Source organism: Corythoichthys intestinalis, chromosome 3, assembly GCF_030265065.1.
Source record: "Corythoichthys intestinalis isolate RoL2023-P3 chromosome 3, ASM3026506v1, whole genome shotgun sequence".
Classification (NCBI taxonomy): domain Eukaryota; kingdom Metazoa; phylum Chordata; class Actinopteri; order Syngnathiformes; family Syngnathidae; genus Corythoichthys; species Corythoichthys intestinalis.
Window position 1 is genome coordinate 49,139,456 of NC_080397.1, and position 24,849 is coordinate 49,164,304.

The window sequence follows — 24,849 nt, forward strand, 5'->3', positions numbered from 1 at the left end:
TGTTGAGACCAAACCTACGTCCTTGAGTATATGGGTGTGCTGCGAATCCTGTTATCCCGCCAAGACCAGTGCTGTTTTTGTCAACGATGACGATAACGAAAACATTTGGTCAACGAACACTTTTTTCATGACGATAACCAGCTAAAAACGTGTTTTGGGAGACTAAAACATAAAGATACAAATGAATTTTCGTCTAAGATGAGAACTAGATGAAAATACGCCATGGTTTCCGTCACATGCATTGGCACATGGCATTTTATGTGTAGTTAGTTAGCCTGCATCTAGCAGTTTTGTTGTTGTGTTGTGTGTTGTGCCCCCGCCCCACCAATGTTGTCTCCAGATACTCCAGTTTGCACACACGGTAAGATTTGTTTTCTTATCTTGGCCAGAGAGAATATACAATGTTGCTTTAGCCTTAAAAGGTCTGTGCTGAGTGATCATTACACAATAAATGTAACTCGTAGCGTTACCATAGCATTCACAGTAGGCTAATGCTAACAGTAGCGTCCTCTTAAACTCTCGGACAACTTATTTTTACATACAGTTTGTGGCGTCCAGGTGGGTATTATTCATTGAAAATAACGTACTGTTTTCCTGCTGAGTGTGGATTATCACCAAGTTGGCGTTGTCCTTGTCGACACTATAATATATGCTCGTCTGTCAGAGTTCATTCCAAATAGTGGAAAACCTTTATTTATTTATTTTTGTAGTAATTGTTTTAATTTTATTTTACAGACGAAAACATTTTTGGTAAACGTCAACTAAAACTTGACGAAATTACACTTGAGTTTTCGTCAACAAAAACTAGACGAAAACAAACACATTTTGACATGTCTAGGACTAATAAGTATGATCGTCCAAAAGACTAAGATGAAGATGACAATTAAAAGAGCTGCTAAAAACAACACCGGTCATGACTTTGAGCTAGGGGGCATTTATTGATTGTCTGTACTTTATAGCCTATCCCTGATAACTTTGTACAAGACCACATTACACTGGACTGGTCGCCAGTATGACCTATTTTTTAACTATTAAATGAAAGCTGGAAAACATAAATTAACACAGTAGTTGCTGAAAAACAATTGACTTTAATCAGATCAATGTGAGTGAATAACACTAAAACAACATTTAGAACCATGTATTAAAGAAATACAGTTGTGAACAACCGATGCTTCATAGTTCCAGTCTCCGGCTAGGAACAGGCCTAAAAAATGTTTTTAAAAAAAAGGATGTCAAAAATATAATTTAAATTTACAGATCTAACGTCTGTGAAGTTGTACCCCATCAGACACAAATTTACATAAAAATGATGTAAATCGTTTTTGTTACTTTTGCGCTAGTTGTTGGGACACCCCTCTGTTATTGAGAGAGTTGGTACACTCCGTCAGCCGCGACGGAGGGGATGCGATTGACGTCATCACTTGAAATGATTATATTAATAATTAAAAAATGATAGCAGCACAAACGAAACTTTTTACAGCACAAACCAGCAAAAACAAATCAAACGATTCACACCATTTTTAATCAAAATGGGGGCTGGTTGACCTCAGATTGATCTATAAAAAAATTGAGAATATATTCAAAACGATAGCAGCACAAACGAAACTTTTTACAACACAAACGTAGCACAAATGATTGACATCATTTTTATATAAATTTGCGTCTGAAGGAGGGCCAACTTCACGGACGTACAGATCTAAAGTGTAAACATTTAAAAAAATACCATTATGGAAGTACTAATGTGTAACAAATCAGCATTAAGCACAACAACGTATTACAAACAACAGACCTGTGAGACATATAGCGCAGTAGTCTTCCTCCTGAGGCTCCTGCACATTTCATGCGCTCCTCCCAACCCTTGGTGGGCTGCGTCAATCTAGCTGGATCTCTGCCAATATGACCGTCAACCTGCACCACAAACAGAAATTTCAGATTTTTTTTTTTTTTTGAAATAATCATAATAATAAATAATAACAGTAATACATTTTATTTCTAGAGCGCTTTTCAAAACACACAAAGACGCTTCACAAGAGACATGGAATCATAGTACGATAAAAAGGTATTAAAAGGATAAAAAATTAAAAGCACAATAAAAAGAAGTAAAAATATAACAGCTAGGGGTTATGGTGGGTAAGAAAGAGTGAACAGGTGTGTTTTCAGTCTAGATTTGAAAAGTGATAGAGTAGATATGCTACGGAGATCATGGGGTAGGGAATTCCAGAGCATTCCAATGACTAAAAGCTCTGGAACCAAAGGTGGAGAGGCGGACACGGGGGACGGAGAGGGGAAGAATAGTGGTAGAGCGAAGTGAACGGGTTGGATTGTTTAGACCAGGGGTGGGCAAACTATTCCACAAAGGGCCGCAGTGGGTGCGGGTTTTTGTTGCAACCCATTAAGAGGACACCTTTTCACCAATCTGAAGTGCAATCAGTCAATTGCAGTCAGGTGCTTCTCATTTCTGCTGAAACCGCATTGGTTAAACTATCTGTGCTGGGTCAGTTGGAACAAAGACCAGGACCCACTGCGGCCCTCAAGGACCGGTTTGCCCACCCCTGGTTTAGACGGAGAAGATCGCAAAGGTAGGGAGGGGCCAGGGCATGAAGTATTATGAAACATACTTTCAGTACTTTGATCATAGTCATAAATCAAAGTAAATAATCCATTTGTTGGGCGGGTTGTGTTTTACAGCGCTCACCTTTTCCTTCAGTTTAGCCAGAATCCTCTCATGATGCTCCTTTTCCTGTTTTTGCCTCAGCAGCTTCTCCTGTTGCTTGGCCTGCAGTTGCTTGAGATCCTGTCATCAATAAGAAATGAAACAAGATGAGATTTAAAAGGTAACCTGTCCAAGATGTGACCCTAATAAGGAAATTGTTTTATAGTAAATGACAATAGCTGACTAGATTGGACATGACAGAGGGTCCAACCCATCCATTAAAAAATATTGTCCATGCTGTAAATGATTCACATTCAAAATCACACCGATAGAATATTTAGTTTTTCAAGCACTTAGAATCAGTGGCGATTTTAGGGGTTGGGCCGCAGCGGTACTGGCCCCGCATTTAATTTGAATGGCCCCTAAAGTGCCCCTGTTCCCATCTTAGCACAAAGCATGGCAATCAGTGAATCCTTTTTTTCTGAAGGGTAAGAGAATGAGAAAATGTAGATTCTAGAGCAGTGGTACTTAAAGGGGTTCGACCGAACCCCAGAGGTTCAGTGACTAAGCCTCAGGGGTTCGGTGACGGTTAAGAAACGCAGAGCCCTATTTTGCACACTGACTAAATCTAGGCAAAGTGGCGTTTTAGACCAGGTTTTGGACTGATTTGCCCTCAATATACAGGCTTTATTCCATTTCTCTCACCTACTAGCCCTCTATCTAATGGGAGGAGAGATCGGTTTGCTCAGTGGAAGGTTGACTGGTATGAGGAAGTATAACAGACCTACATACAACGTGAACTGCGTAGATAATAATAATAAAAGCATTTGCTTCATTTCACACCATGAAAATAGTATGTGATGCAATGATGCAACAATAAAATCTCACCCCTGCGACGCTCGTGAGGATTAGCGGTTCAGACGATGAATGAATGACTATTATTACATGAATGTTATGGAGAGTTATTATATGTATGGTGTTAAAGGGGATGCAATATAAATTGTGGGTGCGCCAACATTTAGTGTTGGTGCACCGGAAGAAAAAAGTTAGGTGCGCGAGTGCAACCAATGCAAAAAAGTATCGTAATTTCCGGACTACAAGCCCCTACTTTTTTCCCTCATTTTAAATCCTGCGGCGTATGCAATGATGCGGCCAATTTATAAATTTTTCTAACGACCACCGGGAGCGCTCGAGCATAAAATGTAAGCGTACCGGGAGCGCTCGAGCATAAAATGTAAGCGTAAGACACGTGTAATACAGTGCCTTGCAAAAGTATTCGGCCCCCTTGAATCTTGCAACCTTTCGCCACATTTCAGGCTTCAAACATAAAGATATGAAATTTAATTTTTTTGTCAAGAATCAACAACAAGTGGGACACAATCGTGAAGTGGAACAACATTTATTGGATAATTTAAACTTTTTTAACAAATAAAAAACTGAAAAGTGGAGCGTGCAATATTATTCGGCCCCTTTACTTTCAGTGCAGCAAACTCACTCCAGAAGTTCAGTGAGGATCTCTGAATGATCCAATGTTGTCCTAAATGACCGATGATGATAAATAGAATCCACCTGTGTGTAATCAAGTCTCCGTATAAATGCACCTGCTCTGTGATAGTCTCAGGGTTCTGTTTAAAGTGCAGAAAGCATTATGAAAACCAAGGAACACACCAGGCAGGTCCGAGATACTGTTGTGGAGAAGTTTAAAGCCAGATTTGGATACAAAAAGATTTCCCAAGCTTTAAACATCTCAAGGAGCACTGTGCAAGCCATCATATTGAAATGGAAGGAGCATCAGACCACTGCAAATCTACCAAGACCCAGCCGTCTTTCCAAACTTTCTTCTGAAACAAGGAGAAAACTGATCAGAGATGCAGCCAAGAGGCCCATGATGACTCTGGATGAACTGCAGAGATCTACAGCTGAGGTGGGAGAGTCTGTCCATAGGACAACAATCAGTCGTACACTGCACAAATCTGGCCTTTATGGAAAAGTGGCAAGAAGAAAGCCATTTCTCAAAGATATCCATAAAAAGTCTCGTTTAAAGTTTGCCACAAGCCACCTGGGAGACACACCAAACATGTGGAAGAAGGTGCTCTGGTCAGATGAAACCAAAATTGAACTTTTTGGCCACAATGTAAAACGATATGTTTGGCGTAAAAGCAACACAGCTCATCACCCTGAACACACCATCCCCACCGTCAAACATGGTGGTGGCAGCATCATGGTTTGGGCCTGCTTTTCTTCAGCAGGGACAGGGAAGATGGTTAAAATTGACGGGAAGATGGATGCAGCCAAATACAGGAACATTCTGGAAGAAAACCTGTTGGTATCTGCACAAGACCTGAGACTGGGACGGAGATTTATCTTCCAACAGGACAATGATCCAAAACATAAAGCCAAATCTACAATGGAATGGTTCAAAAATAAACGTATCCAGGTGTTAGAATGGCCAAGTCAAAGTCCAGACCTGAATCCAATCGAGAATCTGTGGAAAGAGCTGAAGACTGCTGTTCACAAACACTCTCCATCCAACCTCACTGAGCTCGAGCTGTTTTGCAAGGAAGAATGGGCAAGAATGTCAGTCTCTCGATGTGCAAAACTGATAGAAACATACCCCAAGCGACTTGCAGCTGTAATTGGAGCAAAAGGTGGCGCTACAAAGTATTAACGCAAGGGGGCCGAATAATATTGCACGCCCCACTTTTCAGTTTTTTATTTGTTAAAAAAGTTTAAATTATCCAATAAATTTTGTTCCACTTCACGATTGTGTCCCACTCGTTGTTGATTCTTGACAAAAAATTTAAATTTTATATCTTTATGTTTGAAGCCTGAAATGTGGCGAAAGGTTGCAAGGTTCAAGGGGGCCGAATACTTTTGCAAGGCACTGTATATGTGTCGAGGAAGATGCTAGTTTGCACTCTTACCCGTATTTTAACTTTATGCTTTGTGCACGAATAAAAGTAGCAGACCCTAATCTTTGTGCACTGATAAAATTAGCAGACCGGCATCATGGAAAATGCTAGAAGAAATGGATATGACGTGCAGAGTTGAATTGAAGGCTTGGATGAGAGATCGTTTACCAAAACTGGCTAGGATATATTTTTGAAGGAAAGTGGGAGCCAAAGTACAAAAAGAATTTTCTTGTAATCTTGGTCTCATCTGACCAAAGCACATGGTCCTAGTTGAAGCCTGGGACGGTGTGTATTTTTGTGTGGGACCAAGATTGAGCTTTTTGGCAGCAAACACTCTAAGTGGGTCTGGCGTACCACGAAAGATGCGCATGCTGAAAAGCATCTCATATCCACTGTGAAGTACAGTATGGGGGTGGGTCAGTGAAGCTGTGGGGCTGTTTCGCTTCCAAAGGCCCTGGGAACCTTGTTAGGGTGCATGGCATCATGAATGCTTTGAAATACCAGGACATTTTCTTTCAACAAGAAAATGACCCTAAACATATGGCCAAATCTACACAGAAATGGTTCACCAGACACAAAATCAAGCTCCTCCCATGGCCATCTCAGTCCCCAGACCTTGTTTTGTTGGCAAAAGGGGGTTGTACAAAGTATTAACACCAGGGGTGCTAATAATTGTGACACACATTATTTGATGTCAAATATTTTTTTCTTCACGTGGGATTTTTTCCCCACTGAATGAATGCACTTGTATTGAAGGTTGGATTTTTAAAATTTAAAATAGCATGTTAAAATCACATATCCTATGACCCCCCTTTAACAGGATGTTTGTGTTAAGTACCCTTTTAATCAAGTAGTCGATGGTCTTTGTCATCTCCTTTCCCTTCCTTGTCTTATTGCTGTCCTCCTGCTCCACTCTTCTCTCCTTGGTCTGCCGAGAAAAACGCTGATCAATTCAGTGTTATACAAGTAGAGCATGGAGTGGGCGCACCTTACATACTTTGGCCGTTCTGTTCTGGATCTTCTCAGCTCGTTTCTCCTCACCTTTCCTTCTCTTGGCTTCCTTCCATGCCTCCAGCTGCTGTGCCAACAACCTTTTCTTTTCCTCACTTACAGAAAACAACAACCTAGGGTAAACATTATTTTTCAGGCATAGTTTTACACTTACTTTTTCTGCTGGCACTTGGTGTGCTTTTCCATCCTTTTAGCTTCCGCGGCTTCCACCTGCTTCTGTATGCGCATTTCGTGTTCCACTTGCTTCTTGCTCTTCCACTTTTGGATTGCCTGCATGTAAAAAGCACACAATGGCAAGATTTATGCTTTTTACATTCCAGTAATTGTAAGAGTTAAATATGTCCGACCCATACGCACCTAGTTTAGTAGACAATAAACAGTCGTTTGTAATAGCTGGGGAGGGTCAAAGATCACGTATTTAATAGTTTCTACTAGGGATATCCCGATCCGATCACGTGATCGGAAATCAGGTTGATCGCGCCATTTTTCGGAGAATCGGAATCGGGTGAAAAGGATTGGGTTTTTAATTTTAAAATGTGGGTTGTTCCGATCATGTTTTTTTTGCTCCCGATTCGATCCCGATCGTTTTTGAGTATCTGCCGATCCCGATATTTCCCGATCCGATTGCTTTTTTTGCTCCCGATTCAATTCCAATCATTCCCGATAATTTTTCCCTATCATATACATTTTGGCAATGCATTAAGAAAAAAAAGAATAAAACTCGGACGAATATATACATTCAACATACAGTACATAAGTACTGTATTTGTTTATTATGACAATAAATCCTCAAGATGGCATTTACATTATTAACATTCTCTCTGTGAGAGGGATCCACGGATAGAAAGACTTGTGACTTTGTATATTGTGACTAAATATTGCCATGTAGTGTATTTGTTGAGCTTTCAGTAAACGATACTGTAGTCATGCCCAAATGCATGATGGGAAGTGGAACCATTACTGTGCGTAGTGCTACCAATTGATATATCTTCTCTGCGTTGGCAAATAACACAAGGTGTTAAGATAAAGATCAGTTGCTACCTTGCTTCCCCACATTGCTTCCCATGATATTTCTAATCGGAGGGAGAGGGATTGTAAGGTTTTAGCCATTTAAAAAAAGGCTCCAAAGGCTGCCAAAATTCACTCTACTCATTTTACGCAGCCTGTTAGCTCTCTATATAGGTAAAACGGCGTCATTACAGATTGAGCACGACAATGCGTGAGTGGGTCGTACAGCGCGTGCATTAATTGCGTTAAATATTTTAACGTGATACATTTTTTAAAAAATTAATTACCGCCGTTATTAGGATAAATTTGATAACCCTACCTTAAGCCTAAACTAAAGACTCTGGATGAGTGTAACATATTATGTCTGTAACGTTAAATACAGTTAGAAAACGATTTAATTAAAAAATATATATTTATTAAAAAAAAGGCATGGCCGATATTTTTTTGCCAATTCCAATACTTTGAAAATGACGTGATCGGACCCGAGTCTGTAAAAAAGTCATGGATATCTACCTAATAACTATCGATTAATTGTATTTTTTTGTTACTGTCGCATTTTCCCCAATATGTTCGATGATAAATAATCGATCCAAACAAAGAAAAAAAAATGTTTAAAAGGGTAAATATATGAAAAAGAAAATCTCGACCACTCCTTGATGTCTGCGATTTCTTCATCACGACCCTTGTTATATTACCATGTTGCACACATAAAATCCCCCAAAAATGCTGCTGTGGCGATTCACATCTGTGTCTAGACACTGGATGATACATGCTACATGGAGTTTTTGGATCGAACCGAGGTAATTACGTGAGTATTTCGTAAAAATCGTAAATTCTGCTCTCACGTGCTCTCGCCTCCAGTTAGGGTTTTGCTATTAACATTTTTATTTTTAAATGCCCTTCTGTTCAAAATTTTTCTTCCCCCAGAAAATACAGATTTTAATCTTTCCAATGATGTATCACACGTGCATATAGGACAATTTTAGAATTTGGTCAAATTGGGGATGTCGGAGGACTGCATCCATGCAGTTCGGCAAGGATTCACACAATTTATTGATGAAGTCATCAGGAACATCAAAGAAAGCAGTCTTGCATGCCTTCCAGAATTCATCAACATTCTTGGGTTTCGTCTTCCATGCTTCCTCTTTCATCCTACCCCAGACATGCTCAATGATGTTCATGTCTGGTGACTGGGCTGGCCAGTCCTGGAGGATCGTGATCTTCTTTGCCTTGAGGAACTTTGAGGTAGAGATTGAAGTATGCGATGGAGCACCATCCTGCTGCAGAATTTGTCCCTTTTTATGGTTAGGAATGTAAGAGGCAGCTAAGATTTGGTGATATTTCAGACTATTTATGTTGCCTTCCACCCTGCAGATCTCTGGTACACTCCCATACTGGATGTAACCCCAGACCATGATTTTGCCACCACCAAACTCCACTGTTTTGTGGCAAAAGGTGGATTTTTCAGATGAATTGAATTACACACCAGTTGCCACGAATTTTGCAGGAGACCTACTGGAGCCCGCATGGATCCGAGATTCACTCAGAAAACAGTGAAGTATGGTGGTGGCAAAATCATGGTCTGGGGTTACATCCAGTATGGGGGTGTGCGAGAGATCTGCAGAGTGGAAGGCAACATAAATAGTCTGAAATATCAACAAATCTTAGCTGCCTCTTACATTCCTAAACATAAAAAGGGACAAATTCTGCAGCAGGATGGTGTTCCATCGCATACTTCAATCTCTACCTCAAAGTTCCTCAAGGCAAAGAAGATCAAGATCCTCCAGGACTGGCCAGCCCAGTCACCAGACACGAAGATCATTGAGCACGTCTGGGGTAGGATGAAAGAGGAAGCATGGAAGACGGAACCCAAGAATGTTGATGAACTCTGGGAGGCATGCAAGACTGCTTTCTTTGATGTTCCTGATGACGTCATCAATAGTATGAATCCTTGCCGAACCGCATGGATGCAGTCCTTCAAGCCCATGGAAGTCATACAAAATATTAAATTTGGATCTCACAGCACCACTACTTAATTCGCTTATGTTATGTAACTTATCTATGTATTTGAAGTACATTTTTCGTTCAATTTTCACACTACTTTCTATAGGCGACAAAACTTTCGTCTTGCCAAAATTTGACCTTTATGTCTTCATTAAATGATAAATCTTTTCTGTGAAACAAATATATTTTTGTTGCCTGGCACGGCCAGACTGTTCTCCCTGTATTTTTCAAACACTGAGAGAAAAGTCTGGGAACCATCCCATTAACGGCCTCTCGAGCAGGTACAAAATCAATCGACAAATCAGATTTGTTTATTTGCGTGACGTGTTCTTAACGAGCAACGTCACTCTTGCGCGTCGGAAGTCGTCTACACAACAACACAGACGGTGAACAGGAGAGCTGAGAATATGTTCCAATCCACGGTGAAATCAGTTTTAAATTACCAAAAACACATCGACACGAGTCATTGACAACAGTCTGTCTCGCGCTAGCCATGTCGAATTAACTCCGCTCTCCTCATATGTTTCCTTTCGCGCGCAAGTCCCTCGTCCTGCCCTCGTCGTTTTACTAACGTCACGTCTGCCCGTCGCTGATTGGTCCACTCCGCTGTCTGTTTGCTGTGGCTTGCTCCGCCCTGGAAATTGTATCCCCTGAATGGTGGCTAGACTCAATAGCTGGAACAGCGGTTAGTCTGGTGTACCAGGCAAATATTTTAGTACATTCAACATAATTTGGGAGGGTCTTAGCTTTCATATGAGCCATTTCTGAAACCAATTGAATAATTAAAAGTCAGGTTATTTGCAATTGTTTCTACAAAATGGATAAGCGACAAGACTTTAAGGGATTGTAGACCCCTAAGGTCATCTGGAACCGGTCTCCTGGATGTTCCAAGCAGAGTGGGGCAGCATTTAGTTATCATGCTCCTCACCTCTGGAACAAGTTACCTGAAGGTCTGAAGTATGCTCAAACTGTTAGCTCCTTTAAATCAGGGCTAAAAACACTTTTGTTTAGCACAGCATATCCATAACTGTCTATATACAGTATTTCGATATATTTGTTTTCTTTCTTTCTATTCCTCTTGTGCTTTATTATCATTACTGATGTCAGTTATTAGTAGTAGTAGCTGTATTTTTTTTTCGTGATTAAATGTGATTTTTATGTATAATTTTATTTCCTGTTTCGATTGTCTTTGTTTTTATGTTTTATTGATTTAATGTAATTTTTATGATCTTCATGTGATGTAAAGCACTTTGAATTGCCCTGTGTTTAATTGTGCTATTTAAATAAATATGCCTTTTCCTACTGTAAAAAAGTATAGTACTGTAACATATTTTTTTAACTTTTGTTGAAATATAAATAAATAATTCTGGTATCGGATCGGGATTCAGTATCGACAGAATCTCATAATCAGGCAACTCGGACTCAAAATGCAAAAATATGTGACATCCCTAGTTTCTACCTCCTTCTTCGGTTGTGCCGCCTCATTTGGAGGCACTTTCAGTGATTACCTCTCTCCTCTTGTTCTGCAGGTAAATCAGCTCTTGGTACCACTGTTTATGTTCTGCCACCTCTTCCGGACTTTTATTGGGCAGATACAGTTTGGCCTCTTTCTTTAAGCCCACCTGTCCACTGTACTTTGTCCACACCTATAAATTAAACAGACAACTCATCTGCAAAGCAATTGAGGTGGGAGAAATGTGTGTGGCGAATGTACTGTACCTTGAGGAAGGCCTGGTGATCAAATTCATCCCAACCACCGCAGATGCCTCCCGTCCTCTGAAGGAAACCTTCCAGAGCCTGAACCTCGATGGGAAGGTCTCGGTCCAAAGCTTTGCTCTGCTGTAAGGACAACACCAGAGGTCAATGAAATTAGACAGAGAAAGAAGAAGCGGAAGAGTTGGGAACCTTAACGGCTGGAACTGTAGCGACACGGGAGTCAGACTTGCTGTAAAGATCCCAGTTTTCAATCTTCTTTTTATAGGCATCCATCCCCTGTGAGCACATCCTCTCCTCCTTCAACAGTTCTCCCGTACTACAAGAAGAGCAAAGTCAACACAATTTAATTCATATAAACAGCACAGTACATTTGCAAGTACTTTTTAACGTGCTTATATGTTAAGAGCGGGAGGGTTGGGATGGGGGGCAGACACACTTACACACTTGTTCAGTGTTTTGTGTTTTTTGGGATGTTTCGGTCCAAATTTGCCATGCTCGCGCGTTTTCCCCCATACAAGGCGTGCACAATGGCAGTACACACGCATGCTGGTTAGGTGATGTACTACTAGTAGGCTACTAAAAAGACAGCCTTCTATTTCACCTACAGTGTGTGTTGGAGTTGTTGTATTGGAAATAAAAGCGCCCGTGTACTATAAGTAGAGGTCGACCGATTTATATTTTCCAATATCGGCCATCGGCCGATTAACTAAAAGAATAAGCCAATAAAAATGGATTTTGATCAGGCATATGTGTGGTCAACTGTTGCCGCCGCTGACTGACGGTAGAGCCCCGGAAGGACCAGCCAGCAGCTTTAAGGCAGGCTCGTACAGGGAGCTTCAGGCTTGCCTGTTTTGTAATTTTTTTTAAAATATATGTTGCATGAGTGAATCTGTAATCGTAGTGAAACTTTAATTCCTAGCATTAGCGTAACATTCGCGTTAGCTTTAGCATGGCAAGCATCATCTTAAACTCACTTGTTTACATTTTGTCATGACGTCCTGGTGGGTTTAATCATTCGAAAATAATGTACCGTTTTTGCTGAGTGTGTAAAATCATAAAAAGAAGTGCTGCCTTTGTTGGTTTGGTAGCACTAGACTAAATTAATCATTTTAGTCCCAGGTCATCATTGTAAATTTGAAGCTGTTGAAGCATTTTTTAAAAAATTGCCTTTCATAATTTATGTGCTTTAAAAAAAAAAAAAAAAAAATTTCTTTAAACGTATATTGGCCTCACATATTGGCTTACAAAATCGGCTTTGGATATCTGCAATTGGCTGACATTTTTATTTTAGATATATTTGTCGGCATCAGCATTTGAAAATCCCATATTGGTCGACCTCATACTAATTATAACTCAAATCAGGGCAGCTAGATGGCGCAATGACACACGAACACACATGAAAACTAAAAGGTCCTATAAACCTCAGTTAACACTTCATTTTCACAACACTATAAATAAATTGCACAAAAATTTCCAACAACGCTCTGCATGGCGGCAGCTGAACAGCAACAACAAACTATAATAAGTCTACAATGCAAGCATGTCTTACCTATTTGAAGACAAAAAAGGTAGATAGAATTAACATTGTAATCATCTTCAATGAGTCTTCATTTTGACCTTGAGTTGAATCTTTAAAAAATTAGCTGTTTTAGTGAAGAAAAAAAAAACACTAATTTGTTTTTGTGCCATGTTAACACCTCCTCTGTTAACACTTAACTTTTTCTCCAAAGTTAAATGCTCTATAGTTCCAGTGTTTTATTTTTCACAAAACCCAAGAAAAAAAACTAACACCTTTCTCCATAGTTAAATGCTCTATTGTTCCAATGTTTTATATTTAGCAAAAAAAAAAAAAAAAACTAACATCCCCCCCCCCAACAACGTGGGGTGCTGCAACACCCACAGCACCCCACATCCCGCGCCACAGAAGTCAGTGGCATGGGGTGGGGGTGTGCATCATTTTAGCACTGAAGTGTTTATACCTTAAGCGCTGCTGTTCTTTCAGCTCGCTGATTGAAATTTCTACCTCGGACATGATCTCCTTCAGTTTCTCGATCACTGTGAAAGAAACAACAATTACTGTACTCTTCTATTCAAACTATAGAACAAAACTGCTGATAGTCACAGGAAATAATAACATTAGCAATTCCAATTTCCAACCATCTTTATCAAAAATATAAAATAGTGACAGCATGGCACATAACCAAGAACCTTATTGGTCAGTGCATTACAAATATTTGCGTGTAATCTTTGAGAACTGTTTGTTTTATAGACGAAACAATCGCAAAATACAATTACAAATTTCATGTGCAATTAAATTGTATGGAAAGTTGAGATGGCACGCTTCTTTATTTTATTTACGGCGCGACACAAAAAAAAAAAAAGGCGGTCATCACCAAAAATCGAATAACTTCCAACATTTTATTTTGATCAACAGAAAACTTCAGCAACCTTAGGTCAAGTCTATGTAGCAGACATCTCTATTTGAAGTCTACACTACAAAAACTCTTTGTTTCACTGGTGCTCAAAAAACATGCTCCAAATGAGCAGGAGGCAAAGTCAGGATACTCAAATTGTCTCCACAAACTTTTAATCCACATTATTTGCATTATATAATGAGTTCAGTTATATGGATAATTTTGATTGTCTCCCCATATGTTGTAAGGGTAAAATAGACCCTACCATTAATAAGTGAATTATTTTCATTATGATCAGACTTACATTTATCCCTTTTCACTTGCTGAATGTGCCAGTCCATTTTTCCCCCTCAAACGCACGTTTGATTGGCTGATGACTTGACCCACCATCCCGCCACAACACATACACATTCATACAACCTCACTGACAGATATGCAACATGCCACCGCCTCCACCCTCTTTTTTTCGTTCAGCACAAGCCACTTTTAGAAAAGTAAAAAGACTTCAATGTTGTGCAGGTGGGGGAAACACCACAAATTTTGCTCGCAAAGGTCCCACCTGCATCAGAGTTAGCATAGCATTAAACTCTGTGAACTTGATAACTTGCAAAACTACTGTGGTCAGGCCAGTCTCCACATGGAACAACAAAGTCAAGCTAGCCGACCCTCATTTGGATTGTTGTTTTTATTATGTGCATTACCGTAAAGCAGAAGTCGGCAACCCAAAATGTTAAAAGAGCTATATTGGACAAAAAGAACAGCAACAAAAAAATAATAAATGTCTGGAGCAGCAAAAAATTAAAAGCCATATCTAAGGCAACACATGCTGTAAGGATATACGTATATTAGCTATATTATCCAACTATCAAAATTACTAAGTTGGCTACAGATACATAATGAACCTTCATGATTTAATGTTGATTTTCCCTGCAGTGCATCCAATAGAGAATGACGCACCATGTGACTACTCTGTCCTACGACGCCACCTCAAGTTTAACTTCATTAAAAAATTATGAATTAGAAGAATGTTTGTGTCATGTTCGTACGCAGCCCCCAAAGGGAAATTCGACAGAAACAAAATAAATTTAAGCAATCTGGTGCGCATCAGGAAACTATCGAGGAAACATTAGCATTACAGTATATAGCATTTAAGCTAGCGAACTTTTACTATGCAAGTTAGCCAATTGCAACAATTATATAATAATTATCATACAATTATATAATGCGAATGTTTACAACAATTGGTAAACTAGCATAGCAAAAGTCCACTAGCTTAAATGCAATATAATGCTAATGTTTACAAGAATTGGCTAACTTGCATAGCAAAAGTCTGCTAGGTTAAATGCTATATAATGCTAATTTTTACAACAAATGGCAAATTTGCATTGCAAAAGTCTGCTAGGTTAAATGCTATATAATGCTAATGTTTACCAGATAGTTTCTGGTGCGCACTAGAAACAATCTGGTGCACACCAGATTGCTTAAATTTATTTAATTTCTGTCGATGTCCCTTTAGGGGCTCCGTATACAGAAACCATATTAAAAAATAAAATATATTTGACTCCCCAATCTTTTTCCATTTTCAAACATTTTTGAAAAAGCTCCAGGGAGCCATTAGAGCAGCGCTAAAGAGCCGCGTGTGGCTCTAGAGCCGCGGATTGCTGACCCCTGCTGTAATGCAACGCGGTGGCAGATGTAGACTGGTCCTTGGATATCTCAGATTTTTTTACATGATTTTTTTTCCCTCACCCAAATCACTTTTATATTATAATACTTTAGTTTGAGTCAAGGGGTGCTCCAGTGTCCCCCAGAAGTGGACTCATTCTTGGATAGATCCCCATTTTTTTAATAAAGGGACTTGTACTTCAAAATGTTTCTTTAGTAGTAGTGAAAACAAAGGTTTGAATTAAACGTTGTTTCACGTGAACCAATACACATGAAAGTTACTGTGAGTCAATATAGATTTCTTTTGCTTTGATCATTACGCCTATCAATTAATTAGGTTCATATTCGTGAGAAATGTGGCCGTGACCCCCATTCATATTGTTATGTTACAAAGACCTTGTCAATACGATTAATAAAGGTTTAAGTTTCACTAGGGTAGCAGTTCTTAACCTTGCTATAGGTACTGAAGCCCACAAGTTTTACATGTGGATTCACCGAACCCCTGGGATTTAGATATTGAAGCCATTTTTTGTTCAAATTCAAAACCGATATATCTAAGCTGGCAAACTAATAATTTAGCAAATTCCTGTTTAAAATCTTTTTCATTTTGACAGCATGTTTTATAAACAGGTCAAAATTTGAGACCATGCTGCCCATTGGTCTATTGTATTTCACTCATACCAGATGCGAGTCAACCTTCCACTGAGCAAACCAGTTCCTTCTCCCATCAGATCAAGGACTAACAGTTAAAATAAATGGATTAAGCCTGTAAATTTGGAGGAAAACAGTCCAAAACCTGGTCTAAAAAAGCCACTTTGCCTGGATTTAATCAGCGTATAAAGATAGGGTTCTGTGTTTCTTTACCTTCACGGAACCCCTTAGACTTATTCAGCGAACCCCTGGGGTTCGAGTGAACCCAGGTTAAGAACCACTGCACTAGGGATTATTCCTTAAAGGAGTAAATTGTCTTAAATTAGAACATATAAAGCAAAGTAGCATCACATAATAGATTGTTAACCTTTGCAGGTTACATTGTCTCTTAGTAAGATGTTAAATGACCTGACTTACTCTCTGTACTTGGCTGAATGTTTATTAGTACGTCCTGGAATTGCCTTACGCCATTTTGAATTTTAGCCAACTGCTTGCAAAGTTGCATCTCTAAAGGAGGAAACAGACAGAATTAATAGAAACACAATAAAATAAACTCCCAGAGGTCACATTGACATGGCAACAAAAGTCTGACCCACTTTCTGCACTTCTTTGTCCCACAAGTGTTTTCTCATATTCGTCCAGCTCTGTCGCAACATCCGTCCATCCATTTCTCCTACACTGAACACTGAGTGACCTGTCTTTTTCCAACTTCTCAACCCTGTTGATAAAGACACATGGAAAAAAAAGTCATTATGGTTCAAATGAACTATAACATTTCACTTAAAACTTCTTTCAAAGTCACACTACATTGAGACACCCCCAATGGATTGTTTCCTACTTACGAGGTTGCACCACTTTCCACAAGCTCAAAAATATGAAGTTTCAGCATTGGCCCAAATATAAGACAGCCCTGATTATAAGACGACCCCCTCTTTTTCAAGACTCAAGTTTGAAAAAAGACTTTTTGAACACCACATTAATTTTTATACAGAAAATAATTACAGTACATCCGAATCAAATGATTATAACAATATATTTGAGAGAAAATGCATGTTATTTTGCCTCATTCAAATCTTAATATCTGAACATTTAAATATGTAAACTAAAGTGCAATCATTCATAAATGAATGGCTTCTAGTTTTTGAAATGTAAATAAACCAATCTATTGTGATAAAACAACAAAATTGCAATAACTGCATTAACCATCAAAGTGAAGTTTAACTGTAACATTGCAATAAAATAATGCAAACTGGTTAAATTTGAGAGTAGCTGAGATCTGTCATGACAGAACATTGCTTCAATGATATCTGGCGCCATCTAGCGTCGTGAATGGGTGTACAGCTGTGGTCAAAAGTTTACATACACTTGTAAAGAACATAATGTCATGGCTCTCTTGAGTTTCCAGTTATTTCAACAACTCTGATTTTCTCTGATAGAGTGATTGGAACAGATACTTCTTTGTCACAAAAAACATTCATGAAGTTTGGTTCTTTTATGACTTTATTATGGGTGAACAGAAAAAAGTGATCAAATCTGCTGGGTCAAAAATATACATACAGCAGCGCTAATATTTGGTAACATGTCCCTTGGCCATTTTCACTTCAATTAGGCGCTTTTGGTAGCCATCCACAAGCTTCTGGCAAGCTTCTGGTTGAATCTTTGACCACTCCTCTTGACAGAATTGGTGCAATTCAGTTAAATTTGATGGCTTTCTGACATGGACTTGTTTCTCCAGCATTGTCCACAAGTTCTCAATGGGGTTTAAGTCAGGACTTTGGGAAGGCCATTCGAAAACTTTAATTCTAGCCTGATTTAGCCATTCCACTACCACTTTTGATGTGTGTTTGGGGTCATTGTCCTGTTGGAACACCCAACTGCGCCCAAGACCCAATCTTCGGGCTGATGACGTTATCTTGAAGAATTTGAAGGTAATCGTCCTTCTTCATTATCCCATTTACTCCCTGTAAAGCACCAGTTCCATTGGTAGCAAAACAGCCCCACAGAATAATACTACCACCACCGTGCTTGACGGTAGGCATGGTGTACTTGGGGTTAAAGGCCTCACCTTTTCTCCTCCAAACATATTGCTGGGCATTGTGGCCAAACAGCTCGATTTTTGCTTCGTCTGACCACAGAACTTTCCTCCAGAAGGTCTTATCTTTGTCCATGTGATCAGCAGCAAACTTCAGTCGAGCCTTAGGGTGCCGCTTTTGGAGCAAGGGCTTCAGTCTTGCATGGCAGCCTCTCAGTCCATGGAGATGCAAAACACGCTTGACTGTGGACACTGACACCTGTGTTCCAGCAGCTTCTAATTCTTGGCAGATCTGCTTTTTGGTGATTCTCGGTTGAATCTTCACCCTCCTGACCAATTTTCTCTCAGCAGCAGGTGATAGCTTGCGTTTTCTTCCTGATCGTGGCAGTGACAAAACAGTGCCATGCACTTTTTACATACAAACAATTGTTTGCACTGTTGCTCTTGGGACCTGCAGCTGCTTTGAAATGGCTCCAAGTGACTTTCCTGACTTGTTCAAGTCAATGATTCGCTTTTTCAGATCCATGTATGTATATTTTTGACCCAGCAGATTTGATCACTTTTTCTGTTAACCCATAATAAAGTCAAAAAAGAACCAAACTTCATGAATGTTTTTTGTGACAAAGAAGTATCTGTTCCAATCACTCTATAGGAGAAAAATCAGAGTTGTAGAAATAAATTGAAACTCAAGAGAGCCATGACATTATGTTCTTCACAAGTGTATGTAAACTTTTGACCACAACTGTATGTCTAGACCGGGAATATGAGACAACCCCCTCTTTTTCAGTCTTATTCCAATACAAAAAACACTGCCTTATATTCAGGCCAATACGGGTAATAGAAATAGAAAAGTTTTGTTATTAATTGAATCATTTAACTTACAGTCTCCTGGTGCATTGGGCTTCCTTAAGAAACTGCAGCGCTCTTTGTCTGGATTCTCTCTGATCTACACTTTCTCTGTTAGTAGGTGAAGGGGCAGTGTCTGATTCATTCTGCTTCAACAAATAAATAACACAAAGGTGCAGCACAATAAGGAAAATAAACTTTCATATAATAAGATGTAGGCAGTAACGGGTTACATGTACTCCGCTACATTTACTTAAGTAACTTGTTGAGAAAAATGGACTTCTAAGAGTTGTTTTACTAAGCCATGCTTTTTACTCTTATTTGAATAGATTTGTGAGGAAAAAACACTACTCTTACTCCGCTACTTTGGGCTACACAAGAGTCATTACATTTTTCCTCTTAATTCAACATATTATATTTATTATTTTTTGCCAGTGATGCCAAGAGTTGCTCTACAGATTTAACCAATGAGACATCGCAACAATAATCACATGACTCCATTATACCAATCAGACGCAAGCTTGCCGTTCTATGATCACGCCAGCCTGTTCAGTCATGTGGCGTCTTTAAAGCACCTTAAAAATGTAGTATTTGACATAGACCGCTGCCCTCAACATGACTCGAAAACGCAGATTAAAACCTCTCTCCCAGATTTTATTGGGCGCCGACTGACCACGGAAAACCAGAGATATGATCGTTTTAATTTCATAATAATGTAAATATGAAAGAACTACTCACTATTCAAATTAGGAACTATTTGCTCCACTACATGGCATTCATGCTCTTTGGACGAAATAAATAATGCTTCATTTCTGTCATTTTTTTTCTCTCTGCGGAATTCAATGATTTATTTCTTCCTTTGTTTTGTATTTCTTTGGCTTAGTGTGGTTATGTAATGGGTTATTGTACGGTATAATTATAACAAAAATTCATATAGATAACTTTCTGCTGAGAAAAAAAAACATTGGGTTAAAAAAAAAAATCAAACAAAAATGTAAGCAGTTACGCACAATGTTACTCATTACTAGAGTATTCTTTTCACCAAATCTTCTTTTGTACTTTAGTACATTTTTTGGATGACTTGTTTTTCTTTTACTTGAGTAATATTATTTTGATGTATCACACATGCATATAGGACAATTTTGAAATTTGGCCAAACTGGGGGTCACAGAGTGGAACCTCAAGTCACCTAAGTGTTTTCCGCCATAAATAAGGCACATCAGATTATAAGGAGCACTGTCGGTTTTTGAGAAAATTGAAGGCATTCAGGTGCACCTTATAGTGCGGAAAATACGGTAATCCTGAAGGGTCATTATGTACTGTATTTGCAGCCAATTTAGTCATATTGATAGTAGGTTAATATAGCTAATAGAGATACAGTACGTACAGCATGTGTTGCCTTCATTATATGGCATATTTACAAGGCTTTCATTTTTTGTGGCTCCACACATATTTGTTTTTTGTTTTTCTCTACTATGGCTCTTTTAACCTGTCGTGAAACAAAAGCAACGAAAGGCAACTGTACATTATTCTAAATGTGTTTGTAATAATAGCAGCCAATTATAAAACAAATAATATTAAACACTCGTGTTTTAAATTTAATAAGTGGCAAGTTTTAGTCTTTCTATTTACGTCAGCCAACTTGATTACCCTGATAAGAAATCATACATCAACATATGCTAGTTTCTGTACCAGTCACACCAGTACGAAAACACAGTTAATCCACCAAGGTTGTTCTGGATTTGCTGTTTTTTGTACTGGTTTTGCTGGACGTCTCAATTAATCCTTACTATGTAGACACCATTCATCAATTTCAAACTAAATTTAAAGTCGTAAACTCTCCTGCTTTAAACGTACACGTTAAACGCCACCAGTAAATGAGATAATGTCGATTAACTACTATATATTAGAAAACCGTTTGATGGTTACCGTTGATTGTTGTGAGGTTGTTGCTAGGGCCGCCATGACGGATTGGCATGAACGAAGTTATTGCAAAGGGAAAAGAAGAAAGAACCTAAGAGACTGAGGATTTCCTAACATAACCAGCAGAGGGCGTCGCTTGCATAGTTTTTGCAACCTTACCTCACACGTAAAGCTGAATATTATATGTATACAGTATATATTAATTCATCTTCTGAAGCGGTTATCCTCACGAGGGTCACAGGGGTGCTGGAGCCTATCCCAGGTTAAAAAAATACCAAATGAATCCCTTCAATGCATTTGAGCAGGACCCCCCACCCCACCCCTCACTCCGCTCCCCAAATATTCTTTGGTTGGTTTATTAAGTACGCCACACTAATATAAGGCCGGGTGAAAATCAAAGCATGTATTTTTTTGTTTTACTTGTTTCGACCCAGTTTGTAACGGTGTCCCCACCCCCAACTATTTGGTGGTCCAGGAACGTGCACAGATATTTTGGGGACATATGCTCAAGCCAGAAAACCCATTGCCAAAATTCTTAATAAAATTTGGGGAAAAACACAGCAGGATTTGTATAACTTTTATATATATATATATATATATATATATATATATATATATAATTATTTTTTTTTGTAACACAACACGGTCTAATCAAATAGGGTAACTTAAATTATCGAATTGAATACAGTGGTACCTCTACTTATGAAACTAATTGGTTCTGGACAGAGGTGGGTAGAGTAGCCAGACCCGGCTGCAGAAAGAAATTACAGGGGGGGCATTACATTTTTTGGGGGGGGGCACACTTCTTCAATGTAAATTTAGCCGTAACAGTGGCGTTTTTACCCGTTATATTTTCTGATGATAGTGTCAGTCAGTGAAACTGCAGGAGGTGACAGCGCTATCCCTTCATGTTGACTTTCGGCCGCGTCTTTGTCATGGCTTGAGTTCGTCTTTAGTTTTTTGAAAAAAAAAAAAAAAAAAAAAACACGGATGTCCATTCCAATTTGAATTAGCAACGGAGGAGCCGCTCAATCGCCATTTCTGTAACCGGAGCAATCCCTATCCAATCGCAGTACACAATGGCCGGCTACTCAGCCCGCCCCCCTTATCTGTGATTGGCTAGAAATTGCCTACATTCGCTACTCTGATTGTGACGACAGATCAAGATAGGATGACTAGAGCAGAGTTTTTCAACCTTTTCTGAGTCACGGGACATTTTTGCGTTGGAAAAAAATCTCGCGGCACACCACACCAAAATGTTCCAAAATTACTTTCTGTATAGTATATTTAATTATAAAATAATTTATCAGTATTTATACTTACTCAGTGTGAAACGTTTAGCAATTAGGCTTGAAAAACTATCAGACAGGGGACTTGAGCAATGCATTTAAGCACATCAGGGCTGGTCGTCTCGCTGACAATGGCTTTGCAGACAGGTAGTATTAACGTCTCTGCCACAGTTTGGGACTTTTGGGATTTAGCAACAAAGTAACTGGCTTTCAGGGCGTTCTTATTTACCTTTGTAGTTTTCCTAAAAAAAGTTGGCAATTTATCTGTGTTTTCACGAAGGCGTACAAAATAATCCATTTGGAGATGAGTTTAAACTTGTATTAGTGTTGTATCGGTCGCGAACGATTCGTTCTTTTTGAACGAATTGTTTTGGTGAACGAGACCGAACTAATCATCATCTGCACTGATTCGTTCTATGAAGGTGGTGCTTGTTCGCTGCGTGGGAGGGCGTTGAGCAAGCGGCAGCGTCTTCTGACATCGCACACGACCAATCAGACGCCAGCCTCATCGCGGGCAGGGGAGGGAGCGGAAACAGAATCAGGGCGTTTGTCACTCACGTCCACGTGTGGCCAATAAGCAGCCAGCGTGCAGGCAGGGGGGCAAGACTGAGTTTTGTCACTTCCCGTTCAGTGACTCGGTCCTCCGGTTCCTGACCGAGCTTGCTGCTAACTTGATTTTCCAGTAATGACTATGCGGTGAACGAATCAGAAAATGAAAGGAAATGACTTTGTCACATATTTGTTAACGTGGAGCCTATCAAATGCTGCTCAAACAGACAAAAACACCACACAAATCTAGCGAGCATTGTTTAGAGTAGTACTTTTCTCAACAAACTCGTGACTGCCTATGACAACATACTATCAAATTTACAGTAATTTAAAACACGGGTAGCTACGAGGCAAGCAAAAGCTGAGCTGCGGTCGCGTGACGGCAGTGAAGCGGGCAGAGAACTGTCACTATATGGAGGCTTCATGGCAGCGATATTTACCTCATATGTGCACAGAAAAAAATATTTAGTATGATCACCATAATACTGATTTGCAATGAAACTGTATATACATGTCAATTTTTTCCCGAGTGTTTTTTTTTTTTTTTTTTCGTGTCAGCGTGTCGGGTGTTGGTTGTTTTGACAAATTATGTCAATCCGTCCATCATGTGCTACTCAAGCGCCGAAAACAACGCACGCAGACACGGGAGATGTCGCAATATGTCTACATTTTTCTTAACAGACTAATGAGAGTAGAAAGGCGACATCGTAAAGAGCTAACAATTATTTCTCGTCAGCATTTGACGATCTGAGATGCGGGGACGACAGGGGAGCTGACCGGATTATTTTATTTATTAATACCAGTGCAAAAATTCAACACGATCATCTTAATACTAAAAAACAAAAATACAACAGAGCGAGATGTAAATATGATGTGTTGGTCGTTCCATATTCAGAAATTAAACTTTCGATGTATTTTTATTTTCGTGACAGCAAACATGCTGTATATGTGATTGCATGTGTGATCAAGAACCTGCTAAAGAAAGTCCGTGCGCCCCCGCCCCCTACTCCCCTCACAAAAGGAAAATGTTTAACCGTGTCCTAAATCGAAATGCAAGCACGAGCCATGACTTTGAGCCCATAGAACTAGGACAGACGACGCGGAAGTTCTCCCTCGCTTTTGCAGCAGCAGGAGGGAGACGAGGCTGTCTGTGAAAGCAGAATGATACCGCCTGTCACTCATTTCTGAAACTACGACGAGTGGTCAATGTGGAAGAGAGGGAGGGACCAAGAATGTCACTTCCCGTTCAGTTATACTGCGAAGCGGTCTTTGGTGATTCGTTCGGCAACGTCACTTCCCGTTCAGTAACCGAACGATTCGTTTGGGCGGGGAGGGAGATGAGGGGGGCGAACGATTCGTTGAACGATTTGTTTGAACGAATCTTTTTACTGAACGAACCGGAATGGATTCGTTTACTCAAGTGAACGACAAATCTCGTCACTAACTTGTATGGCGCCATGGCGCTAGATAGCCGCTCGTGTCGCGTTCAAGAACTGCTTGGATTTCTAGGTATCTCTCACCTAGCTGTCCTCGATAATGTGTTGGAATAAAACAAAGAGGGAGGATTAACGGTTGTCACATATGGATAAGATGGAAAGGACACTTTTGTATATATCGACACTTGACGAGTCAAATAATGAACAGAAGTGCTGGGGTCCACATTGTTACGGAGAGCAAGGTGGCTGACGGCTAGAAATCCGAGTAGTCCTTGAACGCAACACGACTCATCTGCACACAACCGAGAACTTTTTCCACATTCCTTCCTTCCTACTGCAACTTTGCCCGACGATGTTAAAAAAAAAGCGACATTGGATAATTTCTCGCTGCGGCGGCACAATCGGTTGAAAAACACTGGAATATAGGGTTCATTCTCCCCGTGTGTATGTGTTTTTGTGGAAGATTTAAAAAAAAAAAAAAAAAAAAAAAGTTACACAGTACAGTTTAATCGAGCTAGGGCGGGCACAGCCGTCCCTCAGGGCGGGCACGGCCCCCTAATGCCCGCCCATGCCGCCGGGTCTGAGAGTAGCCAAAAATTTTAGTCAAGTAAGAGTAGTTTTACTTCAAAAATAAAATTACTCAAGTAAAAGTAGTCGTTCAAAAAATGTACTCAAGTTCAAGAAAAAAGTATTTGGTGAAAAGAATACTCAAGTAATGAGTAACATTGTGAGTAACTGCT

General features: G+C 39.6%; 1 protein-coding gene across 5 annotated transcripts; it reads right to left on the reverse strand.

Annotated features, from left to right (window-relative positions):
• Window positions 1–1,070: 1,070 nt before the first annotated feature.
• LOC130913473 (coiled-coil domain-containing protein 112) lies at window positions 1,071–20,896 on the reverse strand. 5 transcript variants are annotated; one of them, XM_057832128.1, is made up of 14 exons: window positions 20,842–20,883; window positions 18,949–19,061; window positions 16,631–16,752; window positions 16,452–16,541; window positions 13,284–13,359; window positions 11,494–11,620; window positions 11,308–11,427; window positions 11,097–11,234; window positions 6,731–6,846; window positions 6,554–6,671; window positions 6,404–6,493; window positions 2,696–2,794; window positions 1,790–1,908; window positions 1,071–1,204 (listed from the first exon to the last, which is right to left on the reverse strand). In XM_057832128.1, the coding sequence occupies exons 1-14, from the start codon at window positions 20,875–20,877 to the stop codon at window positions 1,174–1,176; spliced, it is 1,395 nt and encodes a 464-aa protein (XP_057688111.1). In that variant the 5' UTR covers window positions 20,878–20,883; the 3' UTR covers window positions 1,071–1,173. The 5 variants fall into 5 exon arrangements, with proteins under 5 accessions (XP_057688111.1, XP_057688109.1, XP_057688108.1 ...); XM_057832126.1 differs by lacking the exon at window positions 1,071–1,204 and having other exon boundaries at window positions 1,605–1,908; window positions 11,308–11,424; XM_057832125.1 differs by lacking the exon at window positions 1,071–1,204 and having other exon boundaries at window positions 1,608–1,908; window positions 18,949–19,058; window positions 20,842–20,896.
• Between the last annotated feature and the right edge of the window lie 3,953 nt (window positions 20,897–24,849).

What these genes read in the sequence shown, in the direction of transcription:
- LOC130913473 (XM_057832124.1), bottom strand. Translation starts at nt 20,877, where the DNA reads ATGGCGGCCCTAGCAACAACCTCACAACAATCAACG. An exon ending in ATCACCAGGCCTTCCTCAAG is followed by an intron (nt 11,235 to 11,307) that starts GTACAGTACATT and finishes TTTAATTTATAG; the next exon opens with GTGTGGACAAAGTACAGTGG. An exon ending in GAACGGCCAAAGTATGTAAG is followed by an intron (nt 6,494 to 6,553) that starts GTGCGCCCACTC and finishes TTTTCTCGGCAG; the next exon opens with ACCAAGGAGAGAAGAGTGGA.